Genomic DNA, 15,385 nt, shown 5'->3' on the forward strand with positions numbered 1-15,385 from the left:
CGGGGAGGGAGGGTTCCTGCCCAGGGGCGGGGCCTGTGCTGTTTGGCCCCCTTTGGCAATGAGCTGCGCAGGTACCCGAGGGTGGGAGAGGAGGAGGACGAGAGGAAAGAATCTGCAAGTCAGGGAAGTCCGCTTCCAATTCCACCTGCGGAGGGAGCCCTCCTACCACCAGCCCTTCCCTTTCTTCCCCTTCCCACCGCCACCCTTTCGCCTGCCGTTGGCCTCAGTTTCCCCGTTTACGAGGTGGGGGGCATGGCGCCGGGCCTGCCATCTTTTATGCGCACCTCGCCAGGGGTTGGTTGCCAGCTTTAGCAAATAAAAATACGGGATGCTATTTGCATTTACATTTCAGATAAAAAGCAAGTAATCATTTAGCATAAACATGTCCCCAATATAAAATAAAATTAAAATATAAAACAGTGTTATTTATCGGAAATTGACTGGGCGGCCTGTTTTGTACCCTTGGACACATCCTGACCATTGGCAGGTGCCTTCCCTGTGCGGGGAGCGCGGTGCTCATCCCTGCGGTGATGAAACCCCAAGGGGGGCCAGGACGCCTTGAAACCCCGTTTTAGTTCTGCTGTCCTTCATCAGCGTGCAGTTCAGAGAAAGACTCCTGGGGGATTCTTTCTCGTTGTTGGAATGAATCTAGTTAACAAAAGCGAATTTATCGTTCAGAAGGGCTGAAGAGTTGTTTTATATTCAAGTTCCCCGCTGTGGCATTTACTTTATATTTTTGGGAAGAAGTAACTGTATTAAACTGTCAAAGAATAGTTATTTACTATTTGATTTTGAAAATGTATTTTATGTAGTAAATCACAATGGCATATCATTTGGCTCTGATGTCTGTGGAGAAGGTTATATTCATATGTGTTGCGAGAGATCCATACATCACTGTAAAGGTAGGGTTAAAGTAGTATCGTGTATAGAAGCTGAAGCTCAAATTGTGGAATGGGACACACCTGGGTTCAAAGCCCAGCTCCAGCACTTGGAAGGCAGTAGGCAAGTTACCTAATCTCACTGGGCCTGTTACCTCCTCTTTACAGTAGAGATGATAATAATTTTCCACTTCATGGGATTGTTGTATTAAATCCTTGTCCATTGTCTGGGACATTAAAAGTAACTTTACCTGTGTTCAGCCATTGTAATTGGACTTTTGATAAGTGTGGGTCTTTGGCATAAGTCATTAGATAATCATTACATTTTTAAATTTTAAGTTGAAAAAAGCCAAGCAGTTAAGGATATTATTGTGGATATCTTGAACTTCAGTGAAAAGAAACATACTGTTTAATAATAATTAAAGCAGACATTTTAGTCTATAATATAACAGTTTTACCAGATCAAATATCTGTAAGCTGGGATAATACAAAAAAATATTTATATATCTGTATTTTTCATTGCTCCTCATGTATAATTTTCTATGTTTTCATTTTTATTGGGTTATATGTAAACAGGAAGAAACATTACCAGCATCAAAAATGACTACAGGGTTACGGTTGAAGTCAGAAAATGGGTGTATAGTCAGTGGCTGTTTTTAGTGAGGCATACTGGGTATATTTTAAAAACTAGAGGCCAAGCTTTTAGAATTTTTATGTTTTTGTATATTGTTTTATATCCTCAGTGTTTACAGTGTTAAAGTAGTTTACTTATAAACTATTCCCTGAAATTCCTCTTGGGAAATTTTTTTCTCCAAAAAACTACAAAACATTTTTACCACCTAGAAAGGAATATGTAATTTTGAAGATTCAAGTTCTAATTTTTTGCAACCACTCTTTATTACCCAAGTGATCAGAAACAAATCCCTTAACATATCTGGCCCTTGGTTTATTTGTAATATAACTAACAAAAACCTATTCCCTCGCCCCCAAGATTTATAAATGCTATCAATGACTATTAGATATTATCCACCAGAGAAAACTTCAGCCATGGATGAATCCAACTATATATCTTTGTACCTGCAGCAAACCTCCTAGAAGAGCTGGAGAAACTTATACACTGGGAAGATTTGGTTAAAAAAAAAAAAAATTAGTTCATGGTAGTCAACTTCACCTGGGCTTTCATTCTTCCATTTTATGCAACTGCTTTATCAAGTCCTCTTCACTCTTTTCAAAACCCTGAAATCTCCTACAAGCCATTCTCGACAAATGATCCCAATGTTATTGAGAAAATGGAATACCTGAGCTAGGCTTCCTGCCAGAAACTTTGCCCATCCACCTTCATCTGTGCCCTTCCAACTTCCATCAAAGTCTATGATTCCTTTCCCTCTCCCATCACAGGGATCTCATTACATCCAGGGTTTGACTGTTGGTATTGACCTTGATCACCCGGCTGAGGTAATATTTGTGAGGACTCTCCACTGTAAAGTTGCTCTGAGAAATGATGAACCAGCCAGCTTATTTTACTTTTTTAGACAAAGAAACAATATATTTTTGAAGAAGTGACAAGATAAATACACTTGGGTTTGGGTGCTCTTTAGTGAGTTTGGGCTTGGGCAGTAAGTTAGTGAAGGAGTAACATGGTTTGTTTATGTAAGCTTTTCGGCCCTGGATTCCTTACCTCTAGTGATGAGGGTGTCTTCCTCAGCTTCCCTGCAGCAAGGAGTGCACCTCTAACTGCAGAGGTGAATTTCCTGAGTTCAAGGCAACAAGCCAGGGTAATGGGCCCTTCCTGCACCAGCTGCTTGTCAAGTAACTTTAATTCAAAGTAATCAGTATGCCATGGTGGAATATATTGGGGTGGCCTGCCCTGTGCCCCAACAAAGTTGTAGGCTTTATTTAGATCAAGGCTGTATAGTCACAGTTTCCTATTGAAAAGGTACTTATTTTTAAAGTGAATGGTAATCAGTGACTACATACAGAACATCTTGCCTTGGAGCTGTTAACACAGAGCTTATTCACTACATGTCTTACACACAGAAGAATAATATAGGAAATGTTCGTTTTGATACTGTAAGAAACAGGATCCCAAGTTTGAAAAGGCACAAAAATCTAATTAAAAATGAGACACTTAAAAGGAGTCTATCATGAAGCAGTTTGATTAGTTGTAAATTTGGAAGTGGTTCTGTGTTGTGCTGTATAAAAGCTGCTTGCAGACCAGAATTTTAAACTGAATATGAACAGTTCGGCATTTAGCCATGTGCTTCGGAAATCATTTGATGGAGCCTTTATTTCTGCAACATAATAACTTAACGCTTTTGACTTTTAGATCCAAAAGGTAACTCTAGCTCTTGAATACTATCTGGGAACAACTTGTCATGCCTGCTTTGTGGAATTGGTGTTCAAAAATGAAATGCAAAAATGCAGACTGGCCAAGCACATACTGGTTATTGGTACTCCAGGGAGAACAGGAGATGTTAAATAGAGGATATCTTTGTAAGTATTACCATGTTTTTCCTAGGGTATTTTTTAACCATAATATGTGGGATATGGTAAAGAAAAATAATTAGCCTAATTATTTAAGCCAGTTGCCATGCATGAATATCTAGAGTTGATACTAAGACTTTTTAAAAAATATATTATTATTGATTTCAGAGAGGAAGGGAGAGAGGGATAGAAACATCAATGATAAAAGAGAATCATTGATCAGATGCCTCCTGCACGCCCTACACTAAAAATTAAGCCCGAAACCTGAGCATATGCCCTGACCGGGACTCAAACTGTGATCTCCTGGTTCATAGATCAGTGCTCAACCACTGAGCCACGCCATCTGGCAAGACTTTTCTTTTTTTCAGAATGGTGTTAGATTTGCAGACACATTGAGAAGACAGTACAGAGTTTCCAGATACCTTGCACCCAGTTAGGCATATTATTAACATCTTATATTAGTAGGGTACATTTGTTAAAATTAATGAACCAACCTTGGTACATTATCTTGAACCAAAATCCAGAGTTTATTCAGATTTCCTTGGTTTTTACCTACTGTCTTTCTGTTCCAGGATCGCACCTGGGTTGATTACCTTGACAGTTTTGAGGAGTATTGGTCTGATAGTTTTAGAATGCCCTACATTTGAAATTTGTTGTTTTTCTTAAGGTTAGACTTGGGTTAGGGATTTTGGAGAGGAAGACCACAGAATTAAAGTGCCATTTTCTCATTACATCAAGGGTTTGATTTGGTATTGACCTTGGTCACCTGGCTGAGGTAGTATTTGTGAGGTTTCTCCACTGTAAAGTTCCTCTTCCCTGCCTGTTCCATACCATAATCTTTGGAAGGAAGGCTCTATGCACAACCCACACTTAAGTAAGACTTATTTTTTAATTTTCCAAAATGGATCAAGATGCTTGTTTTGGATGAAGCAAATAAATATGTTGAGCCAAGAGATGAGAGATCAAATCCATGAGACTTACCAGAAATTAAATACAAGTATTGAGGTATGACATGATTTTTCTGTAGCTGGCAGGTTGGGTTAATTGTTACAATATAGCTGTGAAGTGCTATATTGTCCCTCCCCCTGCTGAGAGTAAGTGTTTCCTACAATCTCTGTCTGACTTATTTCCGTAGTAAGACAGGGACGCTTGGTCTCAAACATTTTTTTCTTCAAATATTATTTATGAAAACTATTATAGCTGCTTAATTAATGTGTCAACATAATTAGTTATTGTCTCTTTTTTAAGGTTGTGCTGCTTTCTGCCTGATGCCAGTCAATCTGTTGCAAGTCATCAGTTCATGAGATCCATTTCAAATTCTGGTGAAGAAGGAAGAATTGACCCTTGAAAGGTTCAACATTTTATAATAATTTTGAAAGAGGGTAATGTTATTCTAATTGATATACTTAAAAATTGTAGCCAGGATTTTAAAACTATATTTGTATTGATTTCATAGGGGAAGGGAGAAGGAGAGGGAGAGATAGAACATCAAGGATGAGAGAGAATAATTGATCAGCTGTCTCCTGCATGCCCCCCATTGGAGATCAAGCCACAACCCTGGCCTGTGCCCTGACTGGGAATCAAACCATGACCTCCTGGTTCATGCTCATCCACTGAGCCACACCAGCCGGCCTAGCCAGGATTTTTTTTAACCTTCTTATTTAAGCTCTGTGCTAAAATAGCAGAACCTAGTATCATGTCTATGTATAGTATTTGTAATAAAGCTAGCAGAGTAAACACAAGAAGGAAAACACAAGAAGGGTAGTAGAAAAAATAAGATTAACGTTTGTTTTTAAGTCCAGGATATTTTATTCTTAGATTAGGTACAATAATATCTGAATTTAGGCGAAATTAATAGAATGAATTTCTAACTGGTCTCTTCCAATAATAGGGATGAGAGAAATCAAATGGCTTTTTATTGTGACTCTGAGATGAACTCTGAGATTTTCCTCTAAAATACTGTAGGGAAGGAAATTGTATGTTCTTTGTGAGTTATGAGAGACCAGCAAGTACATAGGCTGTTCTTTTTCAGAACATGGGGCAAAGGTAGATGGGCTGCTTCTTTTTTTGTTTGTTTGTTTGTTTTGTTTGTTTGTTTGTTTTGTTAATTCTCACCAGAGGATATTTTTTTATTGATTTTAGAGAGAATGGAAGGGAAGAGGAGAGATAGAGAAACATTGATGTGTAAAAGACATCAATTGGTTACCACCCCCTCCCCCACCAGGGCCAGGGATCAAGCTTGCAATCCAGGTATAGGCCCTTGACTGGAATCAAACCCAAGACCCTTCAGCCCTTGGGCCAGTGCTCTATCCACTGAGCCAAATTGGCTAGGGCTAGACTGGCTTCTGAGAAAAATATGTGCCAGGAATTTCAGTGTCTGATGTGATAAGAAGGCTATTCCCCTGTATTGCTAATTAAGACACTGTTAATATCTAATTATTTCCTTAATAAATAGAAGCAGGATCTAGTTACAGTGTAGCTGCGAAGTGCTGCATTGTCTTTGCACTCTGCTCAAAATAAAACTGTTTCCTTCCAAGCCCTGTGGCCCGGTGCTGTAGCCACCAGGGATGTGTGGTCTCACACATGTTTCCCAGCTTAAACGCTGAGTAGTCTAAGGACTCTTTTTGTTTTTTTAATTTATCTTTATTGTTGAAAGTATTACAGATGTCCTGTTTGTTTGTTTGTTTTTCCCCAATGACCCCTTCTCCACGCACCAGCCCCTCCCAGGTCTTCACCATTCTTGTCTGTTTAACCAACCACTCTTGAGCATTAAGTCTGTTAATACTTTGCAGGTGGTAACAGAAAGAGACATTATCAAGAGGGAATTGAGATAAGGGACAACCCACATTTTGATTTCTATGACTTATTGGGAATTCAATTCCTTATTTAATTATAATATTTATCACCCAACAGTTGGTTTTGAGGGGAAAATTTTAAGTCACCTTTGTCAGTTCAAGCTATGTAGGGGGGATAAAGACCACACTCCACAGCGAGCTTTATGCTGTCTGTGCAGTTCATGACTCTTCCGTGGCCCAGAAGCGTGCTCAGCAGTTGATTTTTAATCAGAATGTGTATATATACTATCATGTCTCAGGCTCATGATTTTTATGTACAACTAGTATCTATGGTTATAAACCATGATCTGCCCACTACTTGTGAAAACTATATTCTTAGTTAAGTATTTGCCATCTTCATTGAATTACTTGTTTTTATTCCGGTGAATTGCAATCATGTATCGCTTTTTAAGTGTGATTTTGTTGGGCAAACAACCTCGAAAATCAGATAAAGAATCAAGAAAATGCCCTAACCCGTTTGGCTCAGTGGATAGAGCGTCAGTCAGCCTGTGGACTGAAAGGTCCCAGGTTCTATTCCGGTCAAGGGCATGTACCTTGGTGGCGGGCACAGCCCCGGTGGGGGGTGTGCAGGAGGCAGCTGATTGATGTTTCTAACTCTCTATCCCTCTCCCTTCCTCTCTGTAAAAAATCAATAAAATATGTTTTTTTTAAAAAAAGAATCAAGAAAATAATCTTATCACCTAGTAATGTGATAAGATGTATTTAAAATGGTACTTTTGGAAGATTCATGGTTGATCAGAACACAGAGGGAAAGCAAATGTGAAATAAAAAGGCCAGATTATGGACTTTATACAGTTGATATTTTTTTTTAAAAATCAATAATGCTATTAGATCTGGTTGTCTTAATTTGCACAAGTCTTTTTATATATCATCATCATCATTATTATTTAGTCATGTTGCTCAAATCTTGTGCTTTCTTGATGATTACTCTATAATTGGGATTTTCTCAGCATTTCTGGTAGCAATTTTATTGACTCTGGCACAGGTCAGAGTCATTACATAAATTTAATTATACCTTGCTACTAATGTAAAACTAACTTTCTTTAAAAAAAAATATAATAGTTATGATAGTTGATGAAAATAGGTGACAAGATGGGGCTCAGAAATGGCATTGGCCTGACTTCGGACATGCATTCATAAGTGAAACTATGTTTGGATAAAGAGTTAGTGTTTCCATATTTGTTTTTCTCTTGTCCTGATTATTTGATCCAGCCAACACATTTTAATTGGTTGTATTATGTGTATCGTTAGAGTGGAGAGCTGTGTTGGTAAACATATTTCAGTTATTTGTGGTATAGTGTATGAGGTGATCAGAAAACAGTGATAAATATGGGTTACCATAGAAAATTTTTGGAGTCTCCCTCCCCCACAAAAAAAAACCCCACATACACTGGAAAAGTTTTAAGTGCTGTATCAAGTCTGTCCAGTAGAACTTTCTGCAGTGATGGAAATGCTCTCTGTCTGTGCTGCCCAACACAGCAGTGACAGGCCACACGAGGCTACTGAAATATGGTTCATTCAACTGAGGACCTGAATTTTACTTAATTTTTACTTATTTAATTTTAATTAATTTAAACTTAAATAGCCATAAGTGGCTAGTGATTATTATATTGGACAGCATAGTCCTAAATGATAGTTAACAATCCAGAATTTATATTTGCAGTTTATAGTTCCAAATATGTTCACAGGATTACATGACTGTTCTTTTTGTTTTGTCCCTGGTGCTGACATCTGTCCCAGGCTGACACCTGCTCTTGGCCCACTTTGGTATGGGATTTAATTTCACTGCCCCAAACACAATACTGTCATCTGCTTTATAAGTAATAATACTCAAGATGTCTGATAGAATCTGCTCTTGCAGCCAAATTAATTCTTTGGCACTAACTACAAAAGAAGACTTTCATTTTTCCCTAGATATTGTGATGAGCATCTAGTGATCCAATTACAAGTATTCTATATAATCTTAGCAAGTAAATAGCCACTGATGGTTAACAAGTAGCTCATATTGTTAGTAGTTCCCGTAGGATTTGGTAAGTAATATTCCTATGAATAACTTTTCTTCTGTTCAGAGTTGGCAGGAGGAGGAACATTTGGGAGGAAAGCTATGGCCATAAGTATTCTTCACGACACTCAGACTTTCCACCACACTGTAGTGGAGGAAATTTTTTTAAATTAAATTTATTGGAGTGACATTGGTTAATAACATTATATAGATTTCAGGTATACAATTCTATGATATATCATCAGAATATTACTTTATGCCCTAGCTGGTTTGGCTTAGTGGATAGAGTGTCGCCTGCGAACTGAAGGGTCCCGGGTTTGATTCCGGTCAAGGGCACATGCCCTGGCTGTGGGCTTGATCCCCAGTAGAGGGCATGCAGGAGGCAGCTAATCAACGATTCTCTCTCATCATTGATGTTTCTATCTCTCTCCCTCTCTCTCCCTCTCTGAAATCAATAAAAAAATATATATTTTTTTAAAAGACACTTGGAAGTTTAAGGAACCCTTATTTTATGATGTATGCACCACTGTGTTCACAGTTCCTCTCCACTACACACAAGACAACTTATCAGCAAGAAAGTCCTTTATGTGGCCTCGCTTGGAACTTCATTCCCTCTAAATTCTAAACTTAAGTACACACACTCTCCAGTACACTCATCTTCAACCACCACCTCTATATATTCATTTAGAACACTCTGCCCACCTCTCCCTGCCCCCAACCCCCTCACCCCACCCAGCGAGCTCCTGACCCACCTCCCTGCCTTGGATGAGGAACCATCTGGCACCTTCGCCCTCCTCTCCTCGGTTCCCGTCCTGTCACCCCAACAGCCCCAGACCTCAGGTCACCCCCGTCTTCTCTGCTCCTACAACACCCGCCAGGCTGCTGGGGAAGGTGTGACACCCGCAGGCAGCATCCCTGCCAATGGCCACACCCAGCTGTGGGCAGGGCACTCCGTGCTGTGTGACTGTCCTTCGCTTGTCCCGACCTTCTCCCTCTCCCAGTCTCTTCACCAGCCATGCTAAGTCTCCCCTCTCTGAGGTCTGTCTTCCTCACTCTTAGCTGATGCGTTTACTTCCTGCCTCACTGAGATAGGAGAAGAGTCACACATTGTCAGCTTCTCATTCCCATGTGTGTCTCGGATTCCCAGGCTCCCGCCCTCTCCATTCCCTCTCTGAGGCATATACTGAAGGTCAGGGCGAGGCGCTCACTTGAGGTACAACATTTAAGGGGACATAAAAAAGTGTAGTAATAAAAATCAGTCCTATTTAAATGTAAAGTTTTTTTAAAAAATCAAAATTAATGCAAAAATTTACAATAAACAAAATATCAGAATTTAAATAAAGACAGGATCCTACCCAACATTTACTTAACCTGCCTCACTCGCCTCACCCTAATCCTGTGGCTGACTGTATGCAGCCCACGGGTGCTGAATGTTTCAGACAGGCAAGTAACCTTGATTCTGTATTCATCAATACATAATGGAAACAGGTTTCACTGAAAAACACTTAAACTTACTATATCCAATACATATTTTCACTTAAAAAAAAAAAAATTCTGAACCATTGAGTGCAGACCTGCAATTTGAAGAAACAACCAGTAGAGGGATTCTCTCCTACTGTAAAAGGACCATCTTCCCTTGTGAGCATTGCCATAACAAAAACAAACCCCAGTGTTCATAGAAGTAGGTGATGTAATCCAAAGGGAACACTAGGAGGAGGAGGACTAGGACTATCAGAAAGAAAGAAAAATAACTAAGTCATTTAATTATTCAATTCTGACAGGCTCCTCCTTATTGGGGAAATAAAGTATTATAATGAAACCTGCCCCTCTGAATAGCCCTATATTTTCTGTATGAAAATACATTCAAATTTTAGTTCTCTAATTCTAGTCTGAATAGTTTCATAGGAAATTGGGTCTCATATTAAAAGTCTAATATTCAAAGTACCCCCTGATGAGGATTTCTAGGCAGTTACAGTAAGAGTCCATTTTACTATTTTGTACCTTTTACTTTTAATCTTTCAAGTCCCATGGTAGGATAATTCTTGGGTCTTTCCCAAGGTTGGCAAAGGAAAGAGAAAATTATCTGTAACTTATTTATGCTAGCTACATCAGTTTCCACATTCTAGAAATTTCTTTTCCTAGCTTGTTTTGGAGACCTATTGCTCCCCATTAAACAAATGTGCCCCTGCTAAAACCAGTCCAGGAGCCAAATGGGCATGTTCAAAGAAATCAAAAATCATTCAGAATTCACTGGAAAGCATGTGTTTTGACTTGGTCGGTTATCTCAGTAAATCCACTGTACTGGTGCTGAAAAGCATAAATGGTTGCTGTGTAGTAGTGATTGCTTATCCTATCTGCCTCCGTAGGAAGGGAACAACCTGAAGTTGAATTTATAACTCATTTTTTTAAGTGTGGAAAATTAAGGATGCCCTTAGTTATATCACTTATTAATTCAAATTTGAGGGAGTTTCAATAGTATGACTCTTCTAGAAAAGACAAAATTCTACTCAGTAATTGTCTTGGGTGTTTTGTGACTATGACTTTAGCTATGAAATGTTAGCTTACGCTGTGATTAGGGCCATTTGGGGGTTATGACTCCACAAAGAATAAGTTAATTCTTGATTCAGTGTTAGTCCAAACACTTTAAATTCCACCTTAGCATGGATGTGGGCACAGGGGAAATGGGTTACATTACCATTTCTCACTGCTGGCCACCTGAGATCTGCTGTGTGCACTCAGCAACAGATCCCGAGTTACACGTGGGGGTGGATTTCTGTTCACTGGTGTGGAAAACTAAAGGCAGAAATGCTGAATGAACAAACACACAAAGACAAGCCCTGAGTCTTTGCCAAGGATACTGGTTGCATGGGGATTATAGACTACTGTTATATTTTAAAGACATTATGCTAAAAGTAATTAAAATTTCCCATTAACAAGCTTGATTATGCAGATTTTGAAACAAAGAAGCTGAAATGTAAAGTAGGCCTCGTAGAGGTCAACCATTTGCTTTTCTAAGCTTGGCCTTCTGTATTCATTCTTGAGCATAGCTGTTGGTTGACAGGGCTGCTTGCTCTTTTAAACACAGTTCTTGTTTTGTGCTTGCCCACTTAAGGAGCAAACTTCTCCGTTGCCCACTCTAGCAACAGTCGCTAACATGGGTGTGTTTACTGTACAGTGGGCACGTTTGGAATGCCTTACACATGTACTAACCCTTTACCTCTCACAACAACCTATGAGGGAGAAATCATCTCCCCATTTTGCAGAAGAAGAAACTGAAGTCCCGAGACTTGGGGTTCACCACGTAACCTCATAAATTCCAGCTGAGGCCCTGGCCCCTCCCTGAGGTCCTTCCCTGCCCTTCCTTCCCGGCCCTGGCAAGGCTGCCCTTCCAGGAGCTCCCATCAGGATGGGAGGGCAGGGAGCAGGTGGGGCAGGGCCAAGAGAAGCGGCCCAAGAAGGCAAAGAACCTGCTTCACTGTGTGAAGTTTGGAGTCACTTATGTTTTGCTCCTTCCCGCCTGCATCTTGTCTGAGCTTGTTCTCACTTCCTTTGTAACATACCCCTTTCCTGACCCTCCATCTCAGCTTTGCTAAATAACATTGCTTCACTAGATAAGGGGCAAGCTGTCCTCCACTGTGTACACACAGGATTTCCCCCAGAAAGAGAAATGGTCCACGTGGGGATGGGAACCTGAAGTGGCAAATGCTGCTGAGACAGAGAGAGAACTGGGAGAGGAGAGAGGAGTGAAAGGGATGCAGTAATCAAGGCTGTCTCAAGAGGAAATTTGTCTACATAACCTTATGTGCAGTCGCTCTCCCTTCCTTCCCCCACCAGTTCATTCAGTTATTAGCAAGCAAAGTGAAAACTGCTTTTAAATCTATGATTGCTTTATTTTTTCTTTTATTTTTCTCTACAATTGCATCATATATTACAATCCTTCCGTTCTTTCTGAGGTCCCATGGATTAGTACTCATATTATTTGGTCCCAGTACAAAATATACAGGGTGTTGTTTTTTTTGCCTCAGTATAAAATGCTATTTGCCCATCAAACCACAGAGAATAATAATTTATTGCTGCTATTTTGTTAAAAACCCACTGGCATTAACCCACAAATAAGCTGATTCATTGTTAGAGAACAAATACATCTGTTCCTTGGCTCTACCCACTCTATTAGATACTCCGTGTACGTGCAAATGCTCATACAAGTCTATAGTCCAGGTCCCCATGTCAGACTGCACTCAAAAAACCATATAGAACTATACCCTATCCCGAAAGTGACATTCACACAAAATAAAAACTTCACGTAGTCTTATATACAGATAAAAAACCCCACATGAGTAAACATTCTCTGAATAATAAGTCAGGGGGTTGGTGTGAGGACGTGGAGCTCCCCTGAGAGGAGGGGAGAGGGCATTGATGAGAGATGAGGATTAAAAGAGTGGCCCAGAACGCCAACCCTGCTGCCCATGTATACACACCACACAGGGAAGGGGGCAGCAGTCTGGGAGGACTTCCTGCAGCAGTCTGTGTTCCCAAGGAAGCCCCTGAAAGGAAAAAACAGCAGAAGGCTTCATGGTTCAGAACAAAGTACCGTTACTGCTATTGGGAGAAAGTACACAAAAATTTTGAAATACAGTGGAAATAAACAGAACAGTGGTGATGGTAACTTGACTAAAATGAGGATAGCAGATGGCATAATGGCTGCTTTAAAGGAAGGAAGGTAAGAATTTGATTTGCAGAACAGAAGGGAGCCACAGAAACTATTAGAAAAGAACTTTGTAACACCAAGATGATGGTTTCAAGATGACAGGAGCTGTGATTTGCATGTCAGAGTTAGGAGGGATAGATAAGGCAGAGAAAGGGTGGAGAGAAGCAGACTTAGGGAGAAATTCAGTAAATAGGGTGAGTTTTATTAGCTGTGAAAAGAGATGACCAAGACCTAAAACCAGGAGAACACGGGAGTAAACATCATACCAGGGTTGATAGCTGATCCGCTTAGCACCTAACACCACTGAAGCTTATCGACACAGAGCCAGGCTTGACTGCTTCGGGTAATTTGCACTTTCTGGATTCTCTTAGGCAGGAGATGTCCTCACAGACCCTGTACAGGCCCTGTCCTACTCAGACACACCACAGGCTGTGTTCTAAAACTGCTGAGTGTTCATGCAAGGCCTGAGCTGAGAGGGATGGGCTGGAATCCTGACCTCCTTCCTGCCAGCCACAGGATCTGGGCAAGTGACCCACCTTCTCTACACCACAGGCCATTCCTGCCTGGAAGGGTGCAGTGAGGACTGACTGCAATAACAATTACGTGCATGAAGGGCCGAGCTCGGCAATCCTCGGGCTGGGTAGACGCCATCACCCTCATGCCACCTCGGCTGCAGAAAGTGCCTCTCACTGGTGAGCTGGCAGAGGCACCTTCATGCTGCACCCCATCATCATGGCTGCAGAAGGACCTGCTGTGTCACGTCTCTGTTAATACAGCATCGCCCCTTCACATAATGCACCATCTCTGGCTGCCTCCTCCTGTGCTGCCAGCCAACCACTTCACCCATAGTCCTTCTGGCTGGGCTTTCCTCCCCACACCTGCTCCTTGGTGGTCTCGTCCGCGGCCTTTATCCCTGACTTATTTTTCTATAGATTCTGAGCTCCACGCGTGAATGTCTTCACTTACATGTGTCACACAAGCCCTAAGCTTGACACATCTGAAATGCATGAACCAAACACGTGTTTGTGAAACGCTGACTGGATGGAACTTGACTGTCCCAAAGGCCAGAATCCTCTTCTTCTCACCAGCGGGCCCAGCCCAGGGCGTTGCGTGTCAGTAACAGTTGGCACTGTGTCGCTGTGTAAATTGTCTGCGGATCTGTTCCCTATTCTCTTGAGAGGCCTCAGACCTCGAGGGGGGAGCCCACGTCCACTCATCTCCAGTTCCCACGAAGGATCCCCCACAGGCTCTGCACAGAGTGGATCCGCATGTATTGACCGTTGGTTGAGTTGAATGTGCTGAACGCTCCCCACATCCATCACATATTCAAACTTTCTTTCCAGGAAGCCCCGTCCGCAGGACAATGGCCCCAGTGTGCTCCTCCCTGATGCCAACAGGCCCCAGAGCCGACACTGAGGCATTCGCTCCCCCACAGTCTTGCCTCTGCTCCTGTGGTTTGGCACATTCCACATCCTCCCTCCATTCCAGGGCTTGGCCGCTGGATGAAGACACACGAGGTACACCTGGAACGGGAAGATGCCGGGAGCCCAGGACACAGAGGCACTCACCGCAGGCCATTCTCAGAACCCACTGTCTCCTTTTCTCTTCTCCTCTGCACGGGGCAGGGGCCTGCTGCACCCATCATCTCCTCCATCACACACAGGGCCTCTCTATGTGCCCATCTAACCTCAGCAGGGGCCCCACACGGACAGGGGCAGCCTCAGAGAGGCAGGTCCTGGAGGCTGGGACCCTCCTTGGTCCAGTAGAGCTGTGCTGTGGATGGGGTGGCCTCGCTGGGGGAGGGGTGGGGAGAGAGGACTGGGGTGGAGTGAGGTGGCACAGGTCTCCCTCCAGGCTGCAAATGCCCAGACAGCCCCAGTGGCAGTGGCCTGGGCCCACTGCCTGACAGTGGTTCTGCCAGCATTTCTCTCCCCTCCCCACCTGCAGATCAGACACACACCTCACACTCCCAGGGCCGTCAGGGTTCTGGGAAAGTTTCCGGGGGCTGCCTCTAACTCCATCTCCTGCCTCCTACTCAGGAGGGCACGTCCAACTTGAGTGAATGATGACATCTGTGTAGGGACAATCTTGAATGTTGTCTGACTAATGCTTATATTTTAAAAGACAATTGGGCCCGGCCAGCATGGCTCGGTGGTTGAGCGTTGACCTATGAACCAGGAGGTCACGGTTCAATTCCGGTCAGGGCACATGCCCGGGTTGTGGGCTTGATCCCCGTTGGAGTGTGCAGGAGGCAGCCAACCAATGATTCTCTCTCATTATTGATGTTTCTATTCCTCATTTTCCCTTCCTCTCTGAAGTCAATAAAAATAAATAAAAGACAATTAGTACCATCCTTGCCACAGCTCTCTAAACTGCGTAAAACGATTTGGGTCCTGTGATGGGGCAGAACCAAGAAAAGGAAATTACAGGAGGTGCCCAGAAAATAGTTACTGACTAT

The 15,385-nt window shown here is 42.1% G+C and overlaps 1 protein-coding gene across 6 annotated transcripts in view; it reads left to right on the plus strand.

Moving 5' to 3' along the window:
* Nucleotides 1-15,091, plus strand: part of LOC106727112 — a 15,669-nt gene extending 578 nt beyond the window's left edge. The window contains exons 2-4 of one of the 6 annotated variants that reach the window (XR_001363268.1): nucleotides 3,205-3,371; nucleotides 4,611-4,744; nucleotides 13,299-15,091. Coding sequence is in view for 1 of the 6 variants with exons in the window: in XM_014544495.1 (XP_014399981.1) it covers nucleotides 14,271-14,833 (563 nt within the window). In the remaining 5 variants the exon portion in view is untranslated. Of the gene's footprint in view, nucleotides 1-3,204; nucleotides 3,372-4,328; nucleotides 4,368-4,610; nucleotides 4,745-13,298 lie in introns of those variants that run through there. The other 5 variants (XR_001363270.1, XR_001363269.1, XR_001363271.1 and 2 more) reach the window with 5 other exon arrangements.
* The last annotated feature ends 294 nt before the right edge of the window (nucleotides 15,092-15,385 follow it).

This window comes from Myotis brandtii, unplaced genomic scaffold (assembly GCF_000412655.1).
Source record: "Myotis brandtii unplaced genomic scaffold, ASM41265v1 scaffold368, whole genome shotgun sequence".
NCBI classification, from domain to species: domain Eukaryota; kingdom Metazoa; phylum Chordata; class Mammalia; order Chiroptera; family Vespertilionidae; genus Myotis; species Myotis brandtii.